At 38.8% G+C, this 22,986-nt stretch overlaps 1 protein-coding gene across 1 annotated transcript in view; it reads left to right on the top strand.

The window, feature by feature from the left end:
- The window catches only part of DHRSX (dehydrogenase/reductase X-linked), a 166,825-nt gene that overhangs the window by 83,640 nt on the left and 60,199 nt on the right, over positions 1–22,986 (top strand). Inside the window, exon 4 of the mRNA XM_069855050.1 lies at positions 21,279–21,380. Within this exon, the coding sequence (XP_069711151.1) occupies positions 21,279–21,380 (102 nt within the window). The remainder of the gene's footprint in view (positions 1–21,278; positions 21,381–22,986) is intronic.

The following is a 22,986-nucleotide window of genomic DNA, read 5'->3' on the forward strand; positions in this document are numbered from 1 at the left end:
AGTGGAATTCTTTTTTTTTTTTTAGATTCCCTTGTTATTTTTCTTATCCTGTCTATATATGTTCATTCTATGCTGTATAATGTCTGCTCATTTCAGCAGGGAGAGAGTTGCCCCAGTGCTGTTTATGTCAAGAAAGTGATCCAAATGAATTAAAACGGGGAACAGAAAGAATACTCAAATTCTAATACCACATTGAGTTTTTACCTATTAATCGGCCAATTAATTAATGCTTTTATACAACTCTAAGAAGGACCAAAAGCATTTTGTTTTGGTGTCATCATTAAACCTCTGATGATAAATGTCTCAAGTACTGTGTTCAGACCACTGCATACAAAACTTGTAGTTAATGTATAATTAACTCTAATTTTCAAGCAACTTCAGCTTGTTTCCTGTGTGCATTTCATTAAAATGCTTTCCAACTTAACGGAATTTCATTAAGAGAAAACAAGAAAACAAAAAAACACACAAAACCTACTTGCTGTGCACTGCATTTTCAAAACCATCTGCCTTATGCCAGAGTAAGAACATGACCACAAGTGACAGCACTGGTGTCCAGTGAATCCTATAAAATGTCAGGGTTGGATTAATGAACTTTGAGTGGGGAGGGTCAGAGCAAGCTTTTCTATCCAGACTCATCACAGGTCCAATGGGATGGTGATGACCTCTTTAACGTTCCACTGATTTCTGTGAAATTCCCCATGTCTACAAGATCCTGGAGAAGATATTTATAGCAAGAAGTATGTTTAAATAATATGATAGAGGCGAGAGCCAAAAGAGGGTTATATCTGACTCCACAGATAGGAGGAAGTAGGACCCAAGCTAGCAAGTGACTGGTGCAAATGTAGCCATCAGTACTGGGCAGATGGATTTCAGTTACCCATTGTGGGTGAAGTCAAGCAAGCTTGCACAAAGCACTAGTGCAGGAACAATCTGAACATTGCAAAAAAAAAAAATGCTTTCAGGGTAGGTGCAAAATAAGAAGGAATAAGCAGGGAAGCTTTGGAATGCCAATTCAGTCTCCCATTGTAAGTGAGAGTGTAAGGAAGTGATAGGATACTAGAAATAGAAATCGCATGTGAAAAGAGATGCGATGGATAAATGGAAATTGTGATAGGACATACATGTGAGTAGAACAATGTATAATAATGAAGAAGAAGGAAGTACAAAAATATTTTTAAATATATATACACATATATATAAATTCAAATTTTAAAGATGCTGGCAGTCAGGACAGTAAGGTTTGTTCTCATGGCTACATAGTTCCAGGACTGCTGCCAGGAAATCAGCCAGACTAGAAGAGCTACAGAGCCATGATGTGCTGGTTGTGGCTAGGACTGTGCATCTGGAGTGCTTTGATTCCTCTGATTAGAATGCAAGTCAAAAATAGAGGTACAGCCCTCCAGGACTTAGGTACAGTTCACATGTTGTAGCATGACAAAACTCGAAAGAAAATTTTATAGAATTTATTAACATTTCAAAACCAGCAAATAAAACAAAGAAAGAAATCCAGACCAAAAAAAATATCAAAAACCCTAAACCAAACCCTCTTCATGCTTATCTTTTCTAATAGTTCTTCGTGGCCACTGAAGTACTTCTGAGAAAAAGTTGTTCAAAACTTTGCTTTGTAATTTACCTTCTTCCAAATAATTCAAATACAAATAACTCTTGCTGATGTAAGGGACAAGGAAATGTGCTATGCTGGACCTTTTTCTCACCAACAAGGAAGGGTGGGGAGGGTAGATTTAGATTAGTTATTAGGAAGAAATTTTTTAGTGTTAGGGTGGTGAGGCACTGGAACAGGTTGCTGGAGAAGTCTTGGATGCCCTATCCCTGGAGACCAGGCTGGATGGGGCTTGGAGCAACCTGATCTAGTGGAAGGTGTCCCTGTCCATGACAGGGAGGGCTGGAACTTGATGATCTTTAAGGCCCCTTCTGACTCAAACCATTCTATGATTCTATTTTTTTTATTCTTCACATAAGTATAGCTTATCATATATTGTGAAAATTATCTTAATATTCTTTTGTATTCTTGACATATTTTATCTGCTTTTTTTCCATTCGGTGAAATCAGCAGCCTTTGCCTCAGAATACTCCCCTTTCTTCTGCCTTCCTGTTTTCATTCCCATATTGTCCCAAAGATCTAGCTAAGATGAAGGAGTATGTGTTAAAAAGTTGCTTTGATATTTAGCAGTGATTTTTTCTATATGCCCTATATGGAGGATAAAGAACATTATTTAAATGTGAACTTTTGTAAGCCTGTCATAGTCGAATTTTCCCTGGTTTGGTATGATGAGGCTTAAAAGGATTTTAATGGCAGATTTTCCAGTGTGGCTTAGTTGAATAAATATTAAATTTTAATAATTTCAAATGAAGCAGTATATGTGAAATCCAGCAGAAGATTCTGTGCTAATAAGCTGCAAACCGTTAATACTGAGTTGCTTTTTTGTCTGTCTGGTGTCAAAATGCTTCCCTGAGCTGCAACATAAAATAAGTTTTCAGCTGTAAACTAAAGCTCATCTGTTAAAAATAACTGAGGAAAAGGAGGACAGCAGTGGATTCAGTGTTATTAGTATGACTAAAGGTGACAAAGATAAGCCACTGCTGTAGTGGCTTAGGCTTTCATATATCTGTAAAAAGATAAATGATCCTAACCATGTACTTGGTAATATATACCTAAAAGAAATCAGGAAATTTCAGTACCAACTTGTGACAGAATCATAGAATTGTTTAGTTTGGAAAAGTCCTTTAAGATCAAGTCCAACCCTTAACGTAACTGCCAAGCCAACCACTAAACCATGTCCCTAAGCACTACATGTACACACTGTGGAATTCCATCTAAAATAGAGGGTCCTGTCCTGCTCTGAATGTTCAACAAATTGAGTACAAACGGAGATAGGCAAGGCTTTCTAAGGCAGACCGAAAGTCTGCACTAAAAAAAAAAGACTAAGTGAACTTGGCTTGTTTTGTCCAAAAATAACTAAATGTGAGAGAAGATACTCTTGCTGCTTATGGGTATGTCAATGGGGCAGGTAGTAAAAAAGTACAAATAAATTTACAGTGACTGAAAATTTACAAAAATAATGAGGTATAAACTAGCCATAAATAGGTCTATAGGTTTAGGTTAGCAAGTAGTTTCCCACCAGCTGGAGAAGTGAGATTGTGGATCAAGCTTCCCATAATTACAGTCAATAAAGACCTATTTTCTGAAGCAGAAGCTGATGAATTTATGAAGGGACATGACATAGTGCATGTGGATATACCAATGATTTGTGAATGTCTACTCACTCCACGCTTCCTGACCTTAACTGCAAACAGGCTGTTTGTACGTAACCTTATGCAATAGAATAAAATTTAGAATCTTCCAGCTTTTTTGCCTTCTCTTCCACAAACCCAGACAAAACCTTAAGGATTAGATAACATCTTTTATTGTTTATTATTGCTGCGATTTCTATAGCTCAACCAAGACTGAGGCTCCGTTGTGTAAACAGAAGGTGATTAAAGATTATTTTGCAATAAATAATGTGCCACTAATTAAACTAAGTCAGCCGTTAAATTATTTTAGAAAACTGCCATTGTGTTTTCACTCGTAAGAGCTCTTAATTATTTGTCACAGTTCTTTTTTTATATATTGCAATAGAGAAATAATTAATTACAAATGTATATAATTATTTTGCTGTATTTTATCCTTCTTGATAACTCTGGGTTCAAGCAGCTCTCAAACACTCAAATAGCACTGAATGCTTTCCCCAGATAATGCTACATTTTATTGGATTTAGGACAGGTACTGCTGGAATAAATGTGATAAGTGTTCAGGAAATAACTTATAGGTTAGAGAGATGTCTTTTGCATGGTCTGATGATTTTTCTAATGCTTTTTCAAAATTCATTACATTTTTTCCCACTTTGTTCTTTCCAGGTAGATTAAGTAATGTGATATGAGCTCTGAATTAGAAATTTTTCAGTGCCATGCTTTGTTGTGAATTTGATAGTCTAACCATTTATTATCATCATGGACCAAGTATTCGTATCTTTTTGGCCGATCCTGTGCACATTGGTATGCGATACACATTGCTTTGCAGCAATGCAGAGCTGTGAACAGATAACTGAAAGGCAAAGCATTTGCCACACTAATGTGTTGTTATTTGCCTTCTTTGATGTTCTTCCACATGACAGCATATCCTTTTGCTTCAAAGAGATCCCACTAAACTGTAACTGCAGTAAGGGCCTACAGGAATCTCACTATTTGTAGGAAAAATCACACCTTTTTCTATGGCCCTTCTAATCTTGTGATGTTTTAAGTTTATAAGCCATGTTGCATGATGATCTTTCCTGACTCACTTGCATACTCAGGTCAGGGTTTTTCACAACTAGTGGCTTTTCTATAATTTTCCTTTATTAGGCTCTGTAGACTGTGTTTTATTTTCTGAGTGTTTGAAAGTAGTGAAATTTGCTCAAAACACAAAAGTGAGAAAAGTCATTGGATTCTCATTCCAGGTGAAAATTTCCTTCTTCCATATTGCTTGTGTTTTTGCAGAGCATTTCAGCTTACAAGATTTTTATCCATGGTGTGTTATAGGATTCATAGCACCGGTGTTTCATTTCTTTTTTTATATTACCAAGATTGTCTCTCAGCATCTTGGGTTCAAAGTCTGACCATTATTAATAGGTGGCTTTATCACAAACTGATCACACTATAACAAAGAGTATTCAGATAACTTTTGAATGAGCATAGATATTTTCTTTAAATTGTATAAGTGTTTTGTCATTGTTTTAATTGCGTAAGTCTCAATTTTGTGTCAGTCATCAGTTTTGTGACTACCCCACTACTAACTTGGTCTTATTTCTCCTCTTGTAGTTAAAACAAAATTTTATAGTTTAAAGTGACAGATTTGATATTCCTGTCAGGAATTAATGCATGACACACATTGCTTTTGAGACGTGAATTTCCAGCCATGAGAAGGATTGCTTCCACTGTTTCATAAGTATCAGACGCATCTTCTTCCACTCCTTCATTTGAAAAGCTCAAGAAGACAGAATTCAGCTGGAAGGAGAGGTGTGTAGTTCATGCTTTCCCTTAGTATAAGAAGAGCCAGATTTTAAAAAGGGACTGAAAGAATACAAGAATGCAACTGCAGTGGAGGGAAATAGAGGAATAGTGACATAGTGCAGGAAAGATGTTGCCCTGAATTTCTCCTCCAGACTAAACTCTTCTGCCAGGTACTATGCAAAATGCACCACAACTCTGTTTCCAGGAAAGAAAGGAGCAGCATAAACTGGCCCTTCCTAAGAGCCGATTCACCTCAGCCACAAAACATAGTAGTGAAGAAGCCAAGGGTGAAGGAGAATAAGAAACTGCTCTTAGTGTGGGCAAACTAAACCAGTCAGTTTAGAGGACCATGGAAGGACTTCCTGCTCCGAACATGAAGTACAGATGTCCTTTTCACAATTTCATGGGTGAAACATAACCTTTAACTTTTGACGTGTAACTCATATACCTTGATTACACACTCCTGACATTTTGATGGCTGCTAGTCACTGCGACTGAAGTAAAAAATTTATTGCCTGGATATTGCAGCCACGGTTGCCAGTGATAAAATAGATGTTAACATTGATAATTCTGAAAAAAATATATGTATATATTTAAAAAATCTTTGATGAGGTACTAGTTGAGTACACAGGTTTTCGAGAGATTTTTGAAAACAGGCGTACATTAAAGCAGCATAAAATCATGGCTGTGAGTCAAAGCTTATGCAGAGACAATGTAACATCTGCTCATGCTAAGAAAATATATCTTAAAAGAGCAATGATCAAAACCAGGTTGATTAGAGCTAAAGCGTGTAGTAATTTAGAACAATGCAAGTCAAGCATCTTAAGGGGTTTGTTTTCTGTTAGAAATTTAAATCTCATAAAAACAGCATTGCCAAGCTGTAACAAGTCCTTTATTCCACAAAAACAAAATTATGTGGAAAGTGAATATTGCCCTCCAGCAAAATTACATTCCAGGTTGCCAAAGTATCTTTGGTTCTTCTCTGTTCTTTCTGGTTCAGGCTTCCCTTCCTTCCTCATGGACTTAGCTGAGGCAATGGCAGAGAGATATCTTCAGAGAACAAGAATATAGTCGTTTCCAGAACAGAGACAGGAAATATTTGTGATCAATTCACCTTTTTCTTCATGACTTTCATTACAGTTGAATAATGAGGGGACGTTAGTGGGTCTAAAGTCTTTCTGCTTCACCTCATTCTCTTTGTGAAAGCAGTTTTAAAAGAGAAATGAAGGCTTTATGCTGTGCAAAGTTCATTCATGCAGGCTGCTTGGATGTGTATTGTGGCTAGTTGTGCCTATCAAAAAGGAGATAATTATGACTTACTGTGAAGTCCAGAAACTTTGAAGATTTGTTCTTAGACAGTTACTGAACCTTTTGGGTAGAGACAGATGAAACTCTGCCTAAATAACGTCACCTGAATCTCTCCTTAGGAAATACCAAACTTGTGTTTTTTCTAAATGTTTGTCCAAGGATAGATAGTGAGGAGCAAAGAAATTCTCCAGTGGTATCAGGAACAACTATTCACTCCATTGGTTATCACACAAGATAACCACTGTTGTCCTCTTTTCTTATCAGAGGACAGGAAGATGCTACTGTGATGAACAGATTTTCCCCATTTCAAGACAACTAGCCCTGTGGAGAGGTAGCATCCTTGTTTCTTGCTAGATTCCCTCAGCTAGTAGTTCATCAAGCTGTGCCATGGCTCATCAAGAAATTATATATTTGACTCAGGAATGAACAACTGTAGGATCAGAGCCTGTGCCACAGAGGAGTTCAGAAAGATGGGCTATCCTGCTGTTGATCTGTGCAATACCCTTTACTAAAAGTGTGGGCATACTTCAGCCATTCCCATATTTTCTTTCTACCTCACTGTCTGCAGGCTACATCCTCACTGAACTTTTTAGAAAGATGTTGGATTAAACTCTGCTCAAAATACAATCATCCCTCTTTAATTCAGGTCAAGACTTGTATGGTTTCCAGGTTCGCTGGAGAATGGATGATGCCTCCCAGCTCTTAGATGCAGCAGTGCCTTGTGCCTTGTGCTGCTGTGCCTGTGCCTGCAGCCCGTGAAGAGCTGCTGCCAGCAGCTAAGAATGGATGTATTTCTCAGGAAAGCAGAGGCTGACAGTTTGTTCTAAACTCCTGAAAGAAGATTCTTTTGGAGAGCATGGAGATTGGAGGAGGGGATAAGGGAAGATGAGGGAAGTGAAATGAGTGTGTATGAAGGGTGACTGGATGGGATTTAGTTCCTCTTGAGGATTTCTGAGACCATGCAAAAGAAAGTTTTCTGAAACCATTAAAGCTGTCGGGGCAAGCAGTGTGCAGAAGTAATGTACAGGATGAAGGGGTTCCTTGGAAGAGTACCCTAATGTTTTGGAGAGGCTACTATTTGGATTCAGAGGTTATTTCTAATACAAACATCATCTGTATATTAAAGCTGTTTCAGAGCCCACGTGGCATCTGGACATTTGCCTCTTCATATCCACTAGCTACCACCACCGTTACAGTGCAGATGGCAGTATGTCTGCCTTGGGGTATAACTTATAATAGGGAATGAAGGTCTGCAGTTGCCAAAAATTGAATTACCAACAGCCAAGGGTCTGAAAAAGTGGAAAAATTAAATAGAGATAAATCACAGAGCATTGTTGGCTGCCATCCAAGTAGTCTGGAAGAACCAAACAACAAAGCAGCCAAGCTCCTAACCCAAATACAAAATTTACACTTAAATTAGTGCTCCACCTGGCCATTGAAAATGTTTTGTTCCATTTAGCTATACACAGCTAAATGTGCTTCAGCCCCCCAAATAGTGATCATGGAAATCTGTGTCACTTCTGTGAAGTAACTGGAGGAAGCATGTGGCCCCTACATCCATGTAGGAAGCCAGGGCTGAGTGGTCCCTCTGGGTCTCTCTGTGGTCCTCTTCCCTACTTTCCCCCAGGAAGGGCTGACATGCTTTCCCAGATGGGTGCTGGATCTGCTGTGTCCTGGATCAGGGAGGGCAGGTGGGAAGGGGACCCACCACCCTACCCAGCACTGGGATGGGTTGCACATCATGGCATTGGAGACCAGATTCAGCCCTCTGTATGTGAAAGTTGAGCTAAGCCCTAAATATAGACTTAAGGAGGCACTACGGTGAGTGGGAATCTGCTAAAAACAGGCAATGTGGTTTTTATATGTTGTGGCATGCTGCACCAAAATTTTTGCATCAGAGCCTTTTGATCTTGCAGTGCTGCTAATCTGGGGCTCTGCAGCAATTCAGAATGTATTCAAAAGGTAATATTCAGATCCAGACCTGCTGTTAAATGTAGTCTGCTAGAATAACACGCTCAATTGCATAAAATTTATTATCTGATTTCTTCCCCAGTATGTGGGGGGGTTATCTTGCCAAAAATTGCTAGTTTGGCATTAAGCAAAAATCAAAAACCTTTGTAAGTCCTCAGATCCTGCTGCTTGCGGTTCTCTACTCCCCTTCTTCATAGTTTTAGGATCACAGCTATCACCATATTAGAAATAGTAATCTATGGTGAGGAGAATTTCTAGCTTCATTAACCAAACACCAATAATACATCAGGAAGTGTAGTAAGAATAATTTCATACATTATTAATTTCCTGCAGAGGAGGCAAAATTTAGCAGAGTTTTTCTTTCTGAGTTTTCTTTTCTTAGGTAATAGAATGGAAAAAATATCCAATTTACCTATATTTGAGTTACACTCGTGTATAAGCAGACTAACAAGAATTGATTTTCTCCCTTCCCTGTCTTAAAGGTTTGGTGCTGAAAGGTGTGCACTAAACAAAAAAAACAATACTGTGACTACTGCCTCAAAAATGACAGACCCTTCTACCCACTGCTACTTTCCTCCCTATTAACTAGAGAGCAGACGCATACATAGATCCATGCCCTTGTTTTGCTTTTATCTTAGCTATATGAGGTCTGACACACACACAAAAAATAAGACTGCGCCTATAATTCTTTTTATTTAACAAATTAAGAAAATCAGCTATGATCACCATCAAAATAGTTCCCTGGGTTGGCAGCTGCGTACAATGCTGCCAAAATTCAGAGCAGTTCCACAGATAATTTTCTGAAACACTGTTGAGGATCTCCATTGTTTTTGTTTTCACATGTTCTACCAACAAAAAATAGGTTTCTTTAAGCATCAACTTGATTTCTGGGATCTCTTCGCTGTAAGCCTCAGCCAATAACTAAGTTTCCATCATGGATTTCTTCAGTTTCACAAGAAATTGGATGTTAACTTTGCACACCTACATTTTCCAGCTGAGGGTAAGGAAATGCCTCTATTTGAACACATGTCCACTTGTGCTGAGTGATGTGATCAAGTGGAGCCTTGTCTCACTGTGACAGGTTAGAACATGTTCTATAACTATCTGTTTCTCAGCTCCCACGCTTGGTTCCTGAGCTGTATGGGTCGTCTTAGGGTTTTTTGTGTCGGACTGTGTACATCTCTGTTGATCCATCCAGCAAGCTTATCTGCCATTGCTGTAGCATCACTAACAGATTGCTGTGTACCTTGCATCCCTTCTGCTTGTGAGAAACTCAGACTGGAAAGAGTATCTCAACAGCTTGTTCAAATGAGTTTGACTGATGAAAGTATCTCCAGATAGATAGCATCTCAAAAAGTCTGTGTGGGAATGCAAGCAATACTTTACAGGTAGTCCTTTCTCTAGAACTGGCATAAAGGGCAGCATCAAAGACTGTCACGCACAAGCCAGATTTTTTATCAGGAGAGTCTTAAGGATCTCCTTTTGATGATTTTTTTGTTCATCCAGTACTTTCCCTATAGAAAAAAAAATTTCTTCTGTTTTTCCTGAAAAAATGGAGTTTATGCAGTTAAAAGTATCTATTTATTTCCTAAATAATCCCCAAATGAGAGTGTATCCTTTTCAGTGTGTACCTGGCCTGCCCAGGGATATTTTTTCTAACAAAAGGAAATATTTTCACAAATTATCTAATGAAAATGATTATCAGCATGACTTGAGACTGGACACAGGATGCACAATCCTAAGAGTAAGAATTACTCAGGTGTCTGAAAGTCAGTCAGCTTTCAAGAAGAATTGAAATACCAGAAGCACTGAATACTGAGATGGAGAAGAATCCTGTGGCTCCATGCTCAGCAGCTCTGGCTTACTTTGCCTGAAATTCCAGGTCAGCATTAGCAGAGAACTGCTATGAAAGACAATCACTTCAGAACCCCTTGCTAAACATGGACATTACATTAGAGTGATAGCATTAAAAGTTCTGGAGGGCCAGCAAAGAAGGTGAGACAACAAGAAGAATAACAAAGTAAGTGATAAAGCAGGATTGGAAAGGGAGACATAAAATTTCCTAAAGATGACTTGATCTCAAAAGAAAAAAAAAAAGCCTCTCTTATATGAATACATCCCTGAAAATAATAAGGAATACCTACTTGCATAGAAGTAAAAAGTGAAAGGAAGTGAAGTCCAGCATAAAGTGCAGCCTGTAAAGCAGCAATCAAGAGACTGGTTCTATTCTTGGCATTTTATTCTTTTACACTTCTTGCTCCTATCATCTTGCTACCTAGTAAGATTTCTGCAGCAGATTAGTAGCTGTGAGAGCTGTGTAATTTGTAAAGAAGCAGCAAAACTGCCAGTGGTCACCTAGGATGTATAACTATGCTGTTGTTACATTAGAAATGGTAATGTCTTGCCATTTGCCTCACTTTGGTGTCAGTAATGTGCACGTGCATATATAGTGACACCAAACCCAACCACCACAATTATCTTTACCTTCTTTGACTCTCAGGATGTGTTCATCAATTAGATTGTGCAACAATATCTCAATTTTTAAGTTGAGAAGTCATATTTATTTCAGAAGCATTCACAATATGGAAAGAATTTAATCCCTGCAAGACTCCTTATTTTTTTCCAGCATGAATTTTCTCCGTGTTACTCAATCTGTGAAACTTTGGCAAGATCCTCCTGGAAGTTCTCACTCTCTATTTTTCCTAATCTTGAGTATGGTGAATAACACTGAGTCATTTGCATGCATGCTTATTTCTCTGATTTTTCTCTTGCTCCCTGTTTGTTCATTATTAGTTGAAACTCAATACTAGGATTCAAATCACCTAATTTTTTCAGATTTATAATGCAGAGGTTTAAATCTGAGTCAATGTCCCCAAGCTCCTTTTGAAGCCTGTGGAGAGGAATAAACAGTTGTAGGATATGATTCATCTCATTTTAAACTAGATTTGCGAAACAGGTCAGATTAATCATGTCTTAGAAGCCCTCTGCTGACCTAAGCTTGCTTAAGCATGAGAGAGAAACAGCCTAGTGTCAGATCTGTAAAGAAGAAAGAAGTAAGTCTATGCATCCTGATTCTTGGAGTGGGAGTGGGAAAGAATGATGGCATTGCTACCCGAGGTTACTTATGTTCCCCTACCATAACCCAGATAACATCCCTCGTAAAGGCTGACATGAGCCAGGACTGGCAGACCTGTATGGAAGGAGTGGAAAGGGGCAGAGGCATGAAGGGAGAGCAGCCATCCTGCAAAGTGATCAGAAACCAGGCTAGCGGTGACTAACCTGTCCCTAAATCTGCACCGCTGGTGGAAGGGACACTCCTTGCCTCTCACACATCCTCCACCTTGGCTGCGTGTTCCTGTTGCCTCACTTCTCCTGGATCTGAGAGCTGTTCAACCTTCCCTCATGGGTACTAGGATTGACATGGGGGAAAAAGCAGAAAACTTCTGGGAAAGCGTTTGCAGAAGTATGTATTATGGATAGTTCTCATGTCTAGAGCAAAAGATGATGTATTCTGGACAACTCGGAGCTATTCTTCCCGGGAGCTTGGAAATAGTATTCCTTTCTTTGTTTTATTTCCTTTGACTCTGTAAATTTTTTGTCCTTGAAGTACTACAAAGCAGAAACGCTATCAGCCTCTCTGTGTTACCTGAGAGGGCATGGAGCAGAATATTTGCTGAGTGTTTTTGTGGTAATACCAAAGCTTATTACAGACATACTTCTTCACACTGGAGGGTTTCATTTTGGTGGTTTTGAAATGGTAAGCAGCTACACTTAGAAAATGCATGCTCTTTTCAGGAAGTGTAGCAGATGGGAGAGCTGTTTGGCCATCATGTAATGATCCTGTGGTATTAAAGTGTGGCCATGAATTGAAAGTTGATTTTCATGCATGAAATATCTAGATAGTATCTAGAGAAACAGTCCAGCTGGAAGGGATTTTTTTCAGATCTCCAAATATACATATATTTTTATTTGCATCGCATGGCAGAGTAGAGCATTTTGGTTGCACTCTGACTTTTGACTGAAATCTTTGATGCTTACCATAAAATAGCACAGAAGGTCTTAATCTATTTATTTTATTTTATTTTATTTTATTTTATTTTATTTTATTTTATTTTATTTTATTTTATTTTATTTTATTTTATTTTATTTTATTTTATTTTATTTTATTTTAAATAGCAGGTAAAATTTAAAATCCTGAAGTTTACAAGCCAGTTCGCATCTCAGGACAGTTACATCCATGAGAAGACAGGAGAAAGCAGACCCACATGAACGACAGCCAAGTGACCCAGCTCAGTTCTGGGCCATTGTGGGAACTGGGGTATCAACAGTGCTGAACTATTTCAGTCCAAAAGCAGGCTAATTGGATTTGGAGGTTCATTACTGTAGAAAATAAAACAAAGGATCTGTTCTGTAGATATTATGGCTTTAGGAATGGCTGTAATTAGTTTAATCCTGTTTTAGGAAACCCCTAACTGTCTGAACAGCCTCTTCTTCACTGAGGCTTTTGTTGATTCTCCCTTCAAAATGAATACATTGGGAATATGAGGTCTTCCTTTTTTTTATTTTTTTTAAGGTCAAGTAGACTTTCTCATTAAAATATAAAAAAAATTAAGAAGGCTGAAGTAAGCAAGATTTAGGTGTGTAAAGATATGAGCAAGGTAGCTGAACTGAAATTAAATTGATTTGGTAGGGTTTGGGTAGCTTGGAGAAAATGTTTTGAATAAATAAATTACATTTGCTTGTGAAGTGTAAGCTGTACATATAGAAAAGAAATTCTGCAAGTCAAGGGGGAAAAAATTCAAGAGGGCTGCTGGCACATGTTTTAGTCAAGATACATGTCTAAGAATACATTCTGAAGGAGAAGGCTGCCAGCAAAATATAACTGGGCCTTTTTTTGTCCTCTCTGGTACTCTTTCACATGCGTGTGTGTGTCCTTGATCAGTAAATAATACAAGTGGTTTGATACCTCAACTACTAAGTTATGCAGCTGAAGATGCATTGAAAATGTGCACGTCCAGAGCTGAGAAACTGGAAACAAATGGAAGCTTCATATACTCTGCAGAACTATGCCAATTTAAATCAGCTGAGGACTCGACAGCATTTCTAGGAAGAATCATGTTCCTAGCTTGCTCTGAAGAACATTTTCATTTTGTCGTCTTGTAAAATCCTTGCCTACTTTTATCTTCTTTAATAGCTTGACTTTGTAATACTTCCAAAAGACTCTTTACTTGAGTTTCATTCTTGATGGAAAGTGTCAATATGAGGACACTGTAATGTGTATGTCACATATGTGCCATATACTTTGAGGTTTTAAAGGAGATATAAGTCATAGTGTAGAGCTATGCCACTGTAAGGAGTAAATGTCACCCGAGAAGGAAAAAAAACATATCTGTATTTCACAAAATGTAGCAATGAAGTTTAATATAAAAATCTGTTCACCAGGGAGTAAGAGGAAAATGCATCTATAAGTATATATATTATAGAGTTATGGAATAGTTTAGGTTGGAAAGGAACTTTAAAGGTCATATAGTCCAACCCTGCTGCAATGAGGGTAATAATAGTAACGAGGGTATTGTAAACCATCTTCTCTTCTGTCCATAAGAGATGAATCTTCAAATGCTTACTGTGAGCTCTTCTGTCCCTGTGAGGCAGAAGGAATTTATCTGGGGCAGTCCTCTTGCTTCCTTTTCCAGCTCTGTCCCTGCTGAACAGAAAATGTCAAATATTGTACAAAAAACCCCACTACTTGCATGTTTGGAAAACCCAGAGCACGTTGTATTTGTAGGAACTGTGCTAAATGGTATCATATTTAAATAAAATCCTACTTGGTAGTTCAATTAGCAGTCATGCATCAGCATTTCTGTTGCTTCAAATGAACTGCCTCCTTTTTGTACTGCTGTTACAGCCCAGTGCTCTGGCAACCTCATCTGTGAAGCCATTCAGGAGGTTTTTCTGTGATGAGGTGATATTTTGTCCATAATGGGAGCTGCTGGTAGTGATGGAACTGAAATACTGTTCTTACTCTGGAATTTTGTTTATTTTGAGTAATCATTGCACAAGAACTACTGGGATGTTTGTGAATTTAACAAGTAAAAGCATCACTGAACTTGGCCACGTGCTTCTCTTGTGGAAGTCGAAAGTAGCAAAGCCAAACTACTCAGTTTCCAAGAGTAAATTTCCTTTTAATTTTACTCTTCCACCTCTAAAGAGAATGCATCTCTCAAAAAACTAAAGACTTTTTCCCCAGGTTCTCACAATATGATAGGTTAAGAAATCTCCTCTTATACAATAGATGTTTGAGTAGACAACATTCAAACCAAGAAGAAAAAAACCATGAATTACTAATAATTTCCCAATGTGGTTTTCTGTTTATGTCATGAACACTGATGCAAAGCTCTTTTTACACTCAATAGTCTGGAGGGTGACACACAAAGGCTGTTCACAAAGGCTAACATTAGGCATAGGAAGATAATCTCTTTAGACTGCATTTAAAGTGCATGGTACTAGAAAGGATGACTCAGAGAAGGAACAGCTGAATTTAGGTACTCTCCCTTACCTACTGGAAGGCTGCAGACAAACTAGTCTAATTCAAGTTGTGAGTGTGTCTTTTAATGACCATACCCAAACCGTATGTCTTTAAATATGCTCAACTATTTTGATCCATGCAGTGCGCTCACACACTTCGTCAGATAGATGTGTTCCATCTGTCTTTTTCTTCAATGGCATATCACAAGCATCAGCTTGAACAGTAAATCTGTGCTAGAGTTAGCCATGGTTTATCATTTCTATTAATAGTCTATGAAAGATCAGTGATCTGAAAAAGTGCCATAAAATTATTCAGATTAATAAGACCAAGGAAAAGACTGGGGAGTGGAACTTGTAAGATGTACAACAAGCAACAGCTGACATTTTAGTCAACAGTCATAAACATAAAATAGTTTGAAGGATTAGGTGCAAAAGTTCTGCAAATTGTCACAATAAGCACAACTGGAGTTAAGGGTCAACCAGTGCTGTAGGTACAATTGCACATACTAGGATTTCCTGTACATTAAACAATTAAATATTTAGTTCCTGTGAATCTTGTCTGCTAATGCAGAATCAGGGAGATCCTGGAGTGCTTGTTGTGTTGAAGCTAGAGAGGTCATCAAGTGCACAAGGGCAGGAGCACAGCAAAAATAAGAGATACTATGCTTGCTGCATTTATGACAACTGTCTCTCATCAGATAACTCAATATGCAATAGGCTGGTACACACCTTATTTACTTGTGGGGTTTTGTTTGTTTTTCTTTTCCTAGAAGTCCTTTTAAAGTAAACATCTTATAGTCCTGGATAGCATGCAATGTTCTGTCATTGTGCATGTCTGAGCAAAACTTGCATCCCAGCTCATGTGTTAACCCCAGACAATGTAGGAAAATTCTAGTAACAGGAGTCATATTTTGTCAAAGGCTTCTGTGCTCCCACACATACCCGGTTTGTAGACTGAAAAAACCCAGGTTTGTGTTAGCAGCCTAGAAGTGGTATTGCATTTTCTGCCCACAGTGTTTTCATGTACCAGCCACAGTTTTGAGCTCAGCTGGTCAGAATTTCCAGAAGTTCATTCCTTGGCAGCCCTGTTTTGATTCAGAATGACTTTTGTTTTGGCTGGCAGAAATGTAAACATATAAGCAGAGAGAAAGATGAGTGGATTCTGGGACACCTTACTTTGGGGAGAGAACCAAAGGAAAATGGAGATACCAAACTTGTCCCTGAAGAGTGGACCAGCCAAAGCCACTGTTTACCAATGTCAGAAAGGGCAGTGCAGTGACAAAAGGGAAGGAGGCTCCAGTCAGTACTGCTTTATGTCTTCATCTCACAGTTCATGCTTTTTTCTCTCCTGGGGTTTGCTCCACTTAAATTTCCACCTGCCATCTTGCTGACGGAGCTTCTCAAGCTCTGCAATGCAGCATCTATTAGATGATAGATTTTTGCTTATTAAGAGCACTTTCTGATAAACATCATCTCCATTGCACTGTCCATGTGCTCAGAAGCAGGACAGCATTTCTCCTTCTGTCGTGCAGATGCCAGAGTATAACTCTGTGAGGCAGAATAGCAGATGATAGGCCAAATTCCTTAATACCCTCCATGGAGATATGATTGTCAGAGACCAACAAACCTGTCCAGGTCTTTTGCAACATGTGCTTGAGAGTGAATATGTGACTACTGAGTAACTTTTTTTTTATTGTCTTGTCTAGGGAGCATTCTCTGTGCCTTGCTGGAGAAGTAACTCTTCCTGCCAATATCTTCAAATACTAGATAGATGGGTGGCAAATGGGAATAGGCAAAGCAATCCTTTCTGTATTCCTCTTTGCACTATGACCTGCAAGTTCTCAGCTCTCTGCTGTGCTGGGCTTTGCATGGCAAAGCATGAACATTCGGGGTGGTGTCAGGCTTGCCTAGTTCTGAGTCTCCTCTTGGCTTACATGGGGCTCATGATGTCAGAAAGCTCTCCAAGAGCCGGCAGGTGCGTGTGCTTCAGGTCCTCTCACTGCAGTTACCATGACCAAGTGAGTGGAGGGTGCATGGTGCAGGAACAGGTGTTGAACTGTACAGGTGCTCAGTAGTGTCATGAGTGATCAGCCAGCATAGCTTTGTGTGATTCATATGTCCTCATTTAGGAGCAGCTCAAAAGACATCATACCAACTTCTTTGTTACTAAAAAGATGCGGCACCAGGCATGTACATGTTTGAAAGAAAGCAATTAGGCAAAGCAGCAATTGTAGCATCATCATATGCGTATCTATTCATATGTGAATAATGGCATAAGTAACTCTAGCTGTCTTTCTGTAAATTATGCTCCTTTTATATTTTATTAGCTAGTAACTTTCTGACAACTGAGTCATCAAATTACAATAAAATACTAGTGAAATATTTTAACAGTGAATGTTTTAGCCAGTGTCTAACAATTATGTACTCGCTTGCTTTCATTGGAAAGCTTTTTAATGTAAGAACAAAGAACATATCCACTAGAGGAAAGAAATACAGGCATGTCTGTCATTTCAGAAGCACCTGAAAGCAAGGGGAAGTATAGAAGAAGGAGAGATAAAATTGGATGGAGTTGAAAAATAGAGTATTTCAGTAGTGTTACCTGCAGATATTTTATATGCACATTCCATTCCCCATTTTTATTCTTAATGGCATACATCAAATCGAAGGAACAAGTAAGTTTTGAAAACCTGTTATTAAACTCGAAAGCATAATGACCAGTATTATCAATTATTGAATAATTTGAAGACTAGTGGCAGACAAACCAAAATGTTAAAAAGTAACATAGCTAAATATTAATTTTGGTATATGTTTCAGTTTGCTTGCTGTTATGTCACATATTTTTTCTCATACTTACCTCATACAGAAAACCTTTTGCCATTGTTGTTTCTGGAAAGTGATTCAAGTGACATTGCTAGTGTTCAGGTTTGGTCATTTGCTCACGTTATTAAATACTGTTCTTTATTATTTAAGATATTTCTTTTAAATTGCTTAGTATATTTGTGCATGCTTTGAAATATTCTAAAATCTAACCATTGTCCTTAGTTTCCTGATGCGTAATTCTTCAGTACGCTGCTAAAATAAATTAAATAGTTGGACCATAGGACAAAGAAGAAACTGTGCTTATTTTCATGGCCCTGCTACCAAGTTAGCACAACTTGGAGCTGTGTTTTGGCCCTCCTCGAGTGGAACGGCACCTCAGTTAGGCAGCACTCACACTAGTGAGACCGCCTCCCTGGCAAAGAGCTGCCATGAACAAATAAGCACAAACGAGGACTCTGGCCATTAATGTTTCTGCCTTATAAGCAAAAAATACATTTGAGGTTTGCTTTGTTTGTTTGTTTTGTTTCCAAAGTATGTTCTGATCTTCTGGTGGCAAGTGCTTTACAAATACTGAATATGATGACACGCTTCCCAAGTAAGCAAGTAAGCTTAGTAACGATAGCCTTGGCCTGGTATGCCAGTACTCTGGGCACTGTACATGCATAAAGAAGGACAGGAATTACTCTGCAAAACTACAAAATTAAGGGAGGAAGATCAGACAAATGTAGCAAAGAGTTAATTCCCAGGAAGGATGGGATTGTACCAGTCAGCCTGAAAAGCGCTTGCCTTGTCTTATTGGTTACCTAACCACCATCGTAATTGGCAATGCAGAAATTTTGAGGTCAGATGAGGGAAGAGATTAAAATTTAGCTCAGTAAATGTTCTCAGGAGCCTGCTTTCCTTGCACATTTGGTGTCATTAGCAAAGTCTAGAAGAGTCAATAATATTGCCACAGTCTATATTGATAGTGAAGAAGTACTTGGACCTTGCACTCTACCACAAAATACTGCAGCTAATGAAAGTCTGTACCAGGATAAATATTTAGTAGTAAAAGGTACTCCTCTATTGGTAGTATCAGAGGCTGCCTCCTAAGAAGCTGATCGTATTTTCCCTACCTGATCTTTGATCTTTGATCAGGTGCCTGGAGAAGTAGAACAACAGCAGAGTCAGCATATAGCTTTGTCTAGATCTTTACTCCATTTGCTGTTGCACTACTTATAAGTTAGTGCAACCAGGTTTTGTGCATCTGAGCAGTTACTGTGCCATTGCTCATATTGTTTTATATAGCTGCTAGGCCACAACAAGACTGACCTGAAGGAATCTCTTCTTTTACAGGAATTAATAACTTTTGCATTTCCTTACCAACTCCAGAGGACATCAGTGAAATTAAATAAAATTGCAGGGCTTCTGTTGGCAGCCTGAGAAATTGTCCAGTGTTGTTCCTGGGTCAGTGTTGTTGAAATGGTATTCACAACCTTTGTGAAAAAATGTATTTACACCATCTTGAAACCGGAATCTAAGCTTTCTTTCTTTTAGTGCTGTGAGGAACTGTGTATCTTTAATTTTCCTTTCTTTTAAAGGCTGTTTCTTTCATAAAAGGAGGTGGGGAAATTCAAACGCAAGGAAGAGGGTGGCTGTTCCTTCGCATGGAGTACAGGGGAGCAGCTGAGGGATCATGAGGTGTGAGGGTGGATAGGATCAGCAAAAACACAGTGAGGACCTGGAGCCAGAGTCCTTAGCTGTGGTCACCAAAACCATCCTGGGGACCAGGCATCTCTGCAGAGACTGTCACGGTTCAGGAAATCTGGGAATTTGTTGAAATCAAACCAGACAGTAAAGACTCACTCTGCAAGGACACAATGAGCAAGAGGAGCATTATTTGTACAGCCTTCACTTTTCTTTCTGCTGGGCTTAGTTACTGGTGGTTGCTCAGTATGGTCTGGCTTTCTAAAGCTGAAAAAACCTATTGGTCTTTCTTGGTAAATTGACTTTATGGAAAAGGTTCAGGCAAATCCACCTCATAGCCCTAGTGTATTGGTTTTGGCTGGGGTGAAATTGATAGCATCTACCTGACTTTGACTCTCACCATGACATGTGGCAAGCCAGAAGAGAGAACGACTTCCGCACTACAGACTCACATTTTCTTGCTTAAAATAGCTAATATTGAAACAAACCAAAACCCTGGCCTGCAATATATAAACTTTCTAAAAGGCTAAAACAGGTTGATGAGGACACAATTTTCTTTCTTTTTCCCCTTTCCCAGAGTTTCTAAAGAATATGGGGGGTTTTGTGTGGGGATAGCTACTGATGTTGGGGCAGTGCACTTCTTTTTTTCACTTTGTAACCCTGGTCATTACTGTTATGCAAGGCAAAGCAACTAATGAAGCAGTGCTGTGAGAGTCAGGGGCTGAAAGCTGAACAACTGCAATGGGAGAAATTTCAGACCTGACAGGATTAAAGTTTTTTGGGATTTAAACATCCTTTTAATTTTAATTAGTTAATTGTGTAGTGTTCTAATGAAGATCAATGGCTGAGTAATGCTTTGGACAAAGGATGATTTTGTTAGAGACATGTTTTCTTAGGAATAAAAACATACAAGTGTTAAATATATTTTAAGACGCTGACACCCTGCCCTTTGAGCAACATCGTTGGCACAGGCAGACTGCTGTCCCTCTGCCACCCTGCCACTTGACCAACATTGGCAGTGTAGGCAGGATGCTGCCCAAAGTATCCCTGTGATGTATGATCCTCTCAAATCACACTGGAACCATTGCTGAATCCAAGGTGTGGTGCAACTCTTACATTCGAAAGGCATTTACATGACTAGTTGCTTCTGCTAGGTGATCCATACACCAAGTGTCCCTGGAAGTCCAACACAGCCACGACATCACTTACGATGTCATGTATGGGCACGCTGTTGCTCATTTTTCCTGCTGCCTCAATGAAGCTTTGTTTTATAATATGTTGTCAGATTCCATCACTGTCTGGACCACAGATACTCAGCAGATAATCTGGAACAAAAAAAACCCACAGGGCATCATATTTGGCATCAGAAGCACAGGGAAACATTGTGGTGCCTGATGTGGCTTCTCTCTCCTCTGGATTTCAAGCTGCCATGTCTTGATCATCTCAGTGCTGAGGAGCTGTAGCCCCTTTTCCTAAATGGTAGCAGCAGAAGAAAACCAGTAGGGTTCAGACATATTTGTTTTGTTTGATACCTTTCTTCACCTCCTGGCACCAGCATTCCTCATATTTGCTCTGTGAAGAATCAATAGATTAAAAATAGGAAGGGAGGAAGGAAGGGAGGAAGGGAGGAAGGGAGGGAGGGAGGGAGGGAGGAAGGAAGGAAGGAAGGAAGGAAGGAAGGAAGGAAGGAAGGAAGGAAGGAAGGAAGGAAGGAAGGAAGGAAGGAAGGAAGGAGAAAGAAGGAACCTTCTGAGATCAGCTTCAGCCATAATTTTCAAAATCCGGAGTGTTTTCTAGAATCTTTGCTTTCCTGGGGACATTTTCACAGGAGTCCTTGTTCATATCTATAAGTGTTTTAGTGTGTTTTAATGTAATTGCAACTGAGTTAACTCTGGTTTTGTTCATCTTCTTTTCTCTCCCAGTGGAGTTTTTATACTGTGATCTGGCTTCCATGAAGTCTATACGGCAATTTGTGCAGCGGTTTAAAGCAAAGAATTGTCCACTCCATGTCCTGGTGAATAATGGTGAGTTCTGTATATAATTCATGTATCTGCAGGGGATGATCATTTCAAATTGATTATCTGAACCACGCAGCTGCATTAGCAGGGATGTTTTTCTTGGAGTTAAATTGCATTTTTTGAGGAGATTTTCAGTGGAGCAGACTAGAAACTTTGGTGTGACGCCTGCTTGTGATAGCATTGCAAGTTTTATTCCTTTAATATATTTTTTGCTCTCCGGCATTAAAAATCATGTGACTGCACGAAACTGAGCATCCCTAATAAAAAAAAGAAAAAAAAAAGAAAAAAAAAGAAAAAAAAGAAAGGAAAGCTGTAGAAAACCCGTCCTTTCACCTTTATTTACTTTCTCTCCCTTTATATTTTCCCTGTGTGAACATGTGTTTACTGTGGCTGCCTGATGAGCTGGGTTGGATAGTTAATCCATCTGAGGTTATTCAACAGCCTCAGAGCAGTCACTGCTTGGATCAAGGTGCTGCTGAAAATTTGTCCATAAAGCTGTGTCTTCAGTGGTCAGAGAACAAATTAAAAGGGCATTTATCTTGCGTTTATACAATTATCAAATGAATCTCATTACTCTTAGGGATTTAAACTTTTGTTCTTCACATATGTGCCATCTAATTATGTTTAATAGCCACAGTATTTTTGGAAACCAGCCTGTGCAATAATTTTCTCCCAAAAACCCTGCATGTTCTACATGCACTTTCCTAAAGGGGAATTTTTACCTGTCTGTCTAACTAAGGGAAAAATCCACCAGCAACAATTTAGTCTTCTTTTAGAAGTTTTCTGCTATTATATGCTGCTGTTCTTGCTTCCCCAATTGTTTGCATGTATTTTTATTAAGACATCTCAAATAATATTTTCTGTTTTCCTGTGCACCCTTCATTCCTAGTGAGGGCAAATGTGCTGTAAATAAGTGGGTTTGTTATATCTGTTGGTGCCTTTAAGAACTCTCAGTAACATAAGCAAATATTGCAATAAAAATTCAAGAGTACTTTATTTCCTGACTGATATGAAACATTCATGAAATGTTCAATTAAATGTTCATTTTTATTTGATTAGTCAAAAAAGCCTTTATTATTTTAATTGTGCAATAATTAAAGGTAGTGGATATTTAATTATGGTTACAAAATCTTTCCAGTTTTTTATGCCTACTTTTAAAGATGCAGAGTACAAACTGTTACACAGATGAGAACAAAACTATTTTAAAAAACCAGAATTTTGTGGAAAAAAACCAACTTTGAGATTTATGCACCCAGAAGGCATCCTCTGCCTTTCACTCCTTGTCTGCATTAAGCAAAGCTGGGACTGCGCAGCAGGATGCTGGGGGCAGCTTGGGGGAGAAATGGCGATTCTGAAGAAACATCACCACTGGGAAGCCCTCTTGAATAAAGGATTTTGTTCTGCCCTAGCTGCAAGGGAAGCACAATGAAAGAAAATAGCAGTTAAGAATGTTGTCTTAATCAAGAAACAAAGTTATATGAAAATAGATCTGTTAGTCTGCCTAATACGATAAGAAACCAAGGAGCGTTGGCCCAAAGGATCTTTTAAGAAAGAAGCTTGAAACTAATATTTGCCTGACTCAGTCTATGTTTTCATGACCTGCAAGAAGGGC

Source organism: Phaenicophaeus curvirostris, chromosome 1 (assembly GCF_032191515.1).
Source record: "Phaenicophaeus curvirostris isolate KB17595 chromosome 1, BPBGC_Pcur_1.0, whole genome shotgun sequence".
Classification (NCBI taxonomy): Eukaryota; Metazoa; Chordata; class Aves; order Cuculiformes; family Cuculidae; genus Phaenicophaeus; species Phaenicophaeus curvirostris.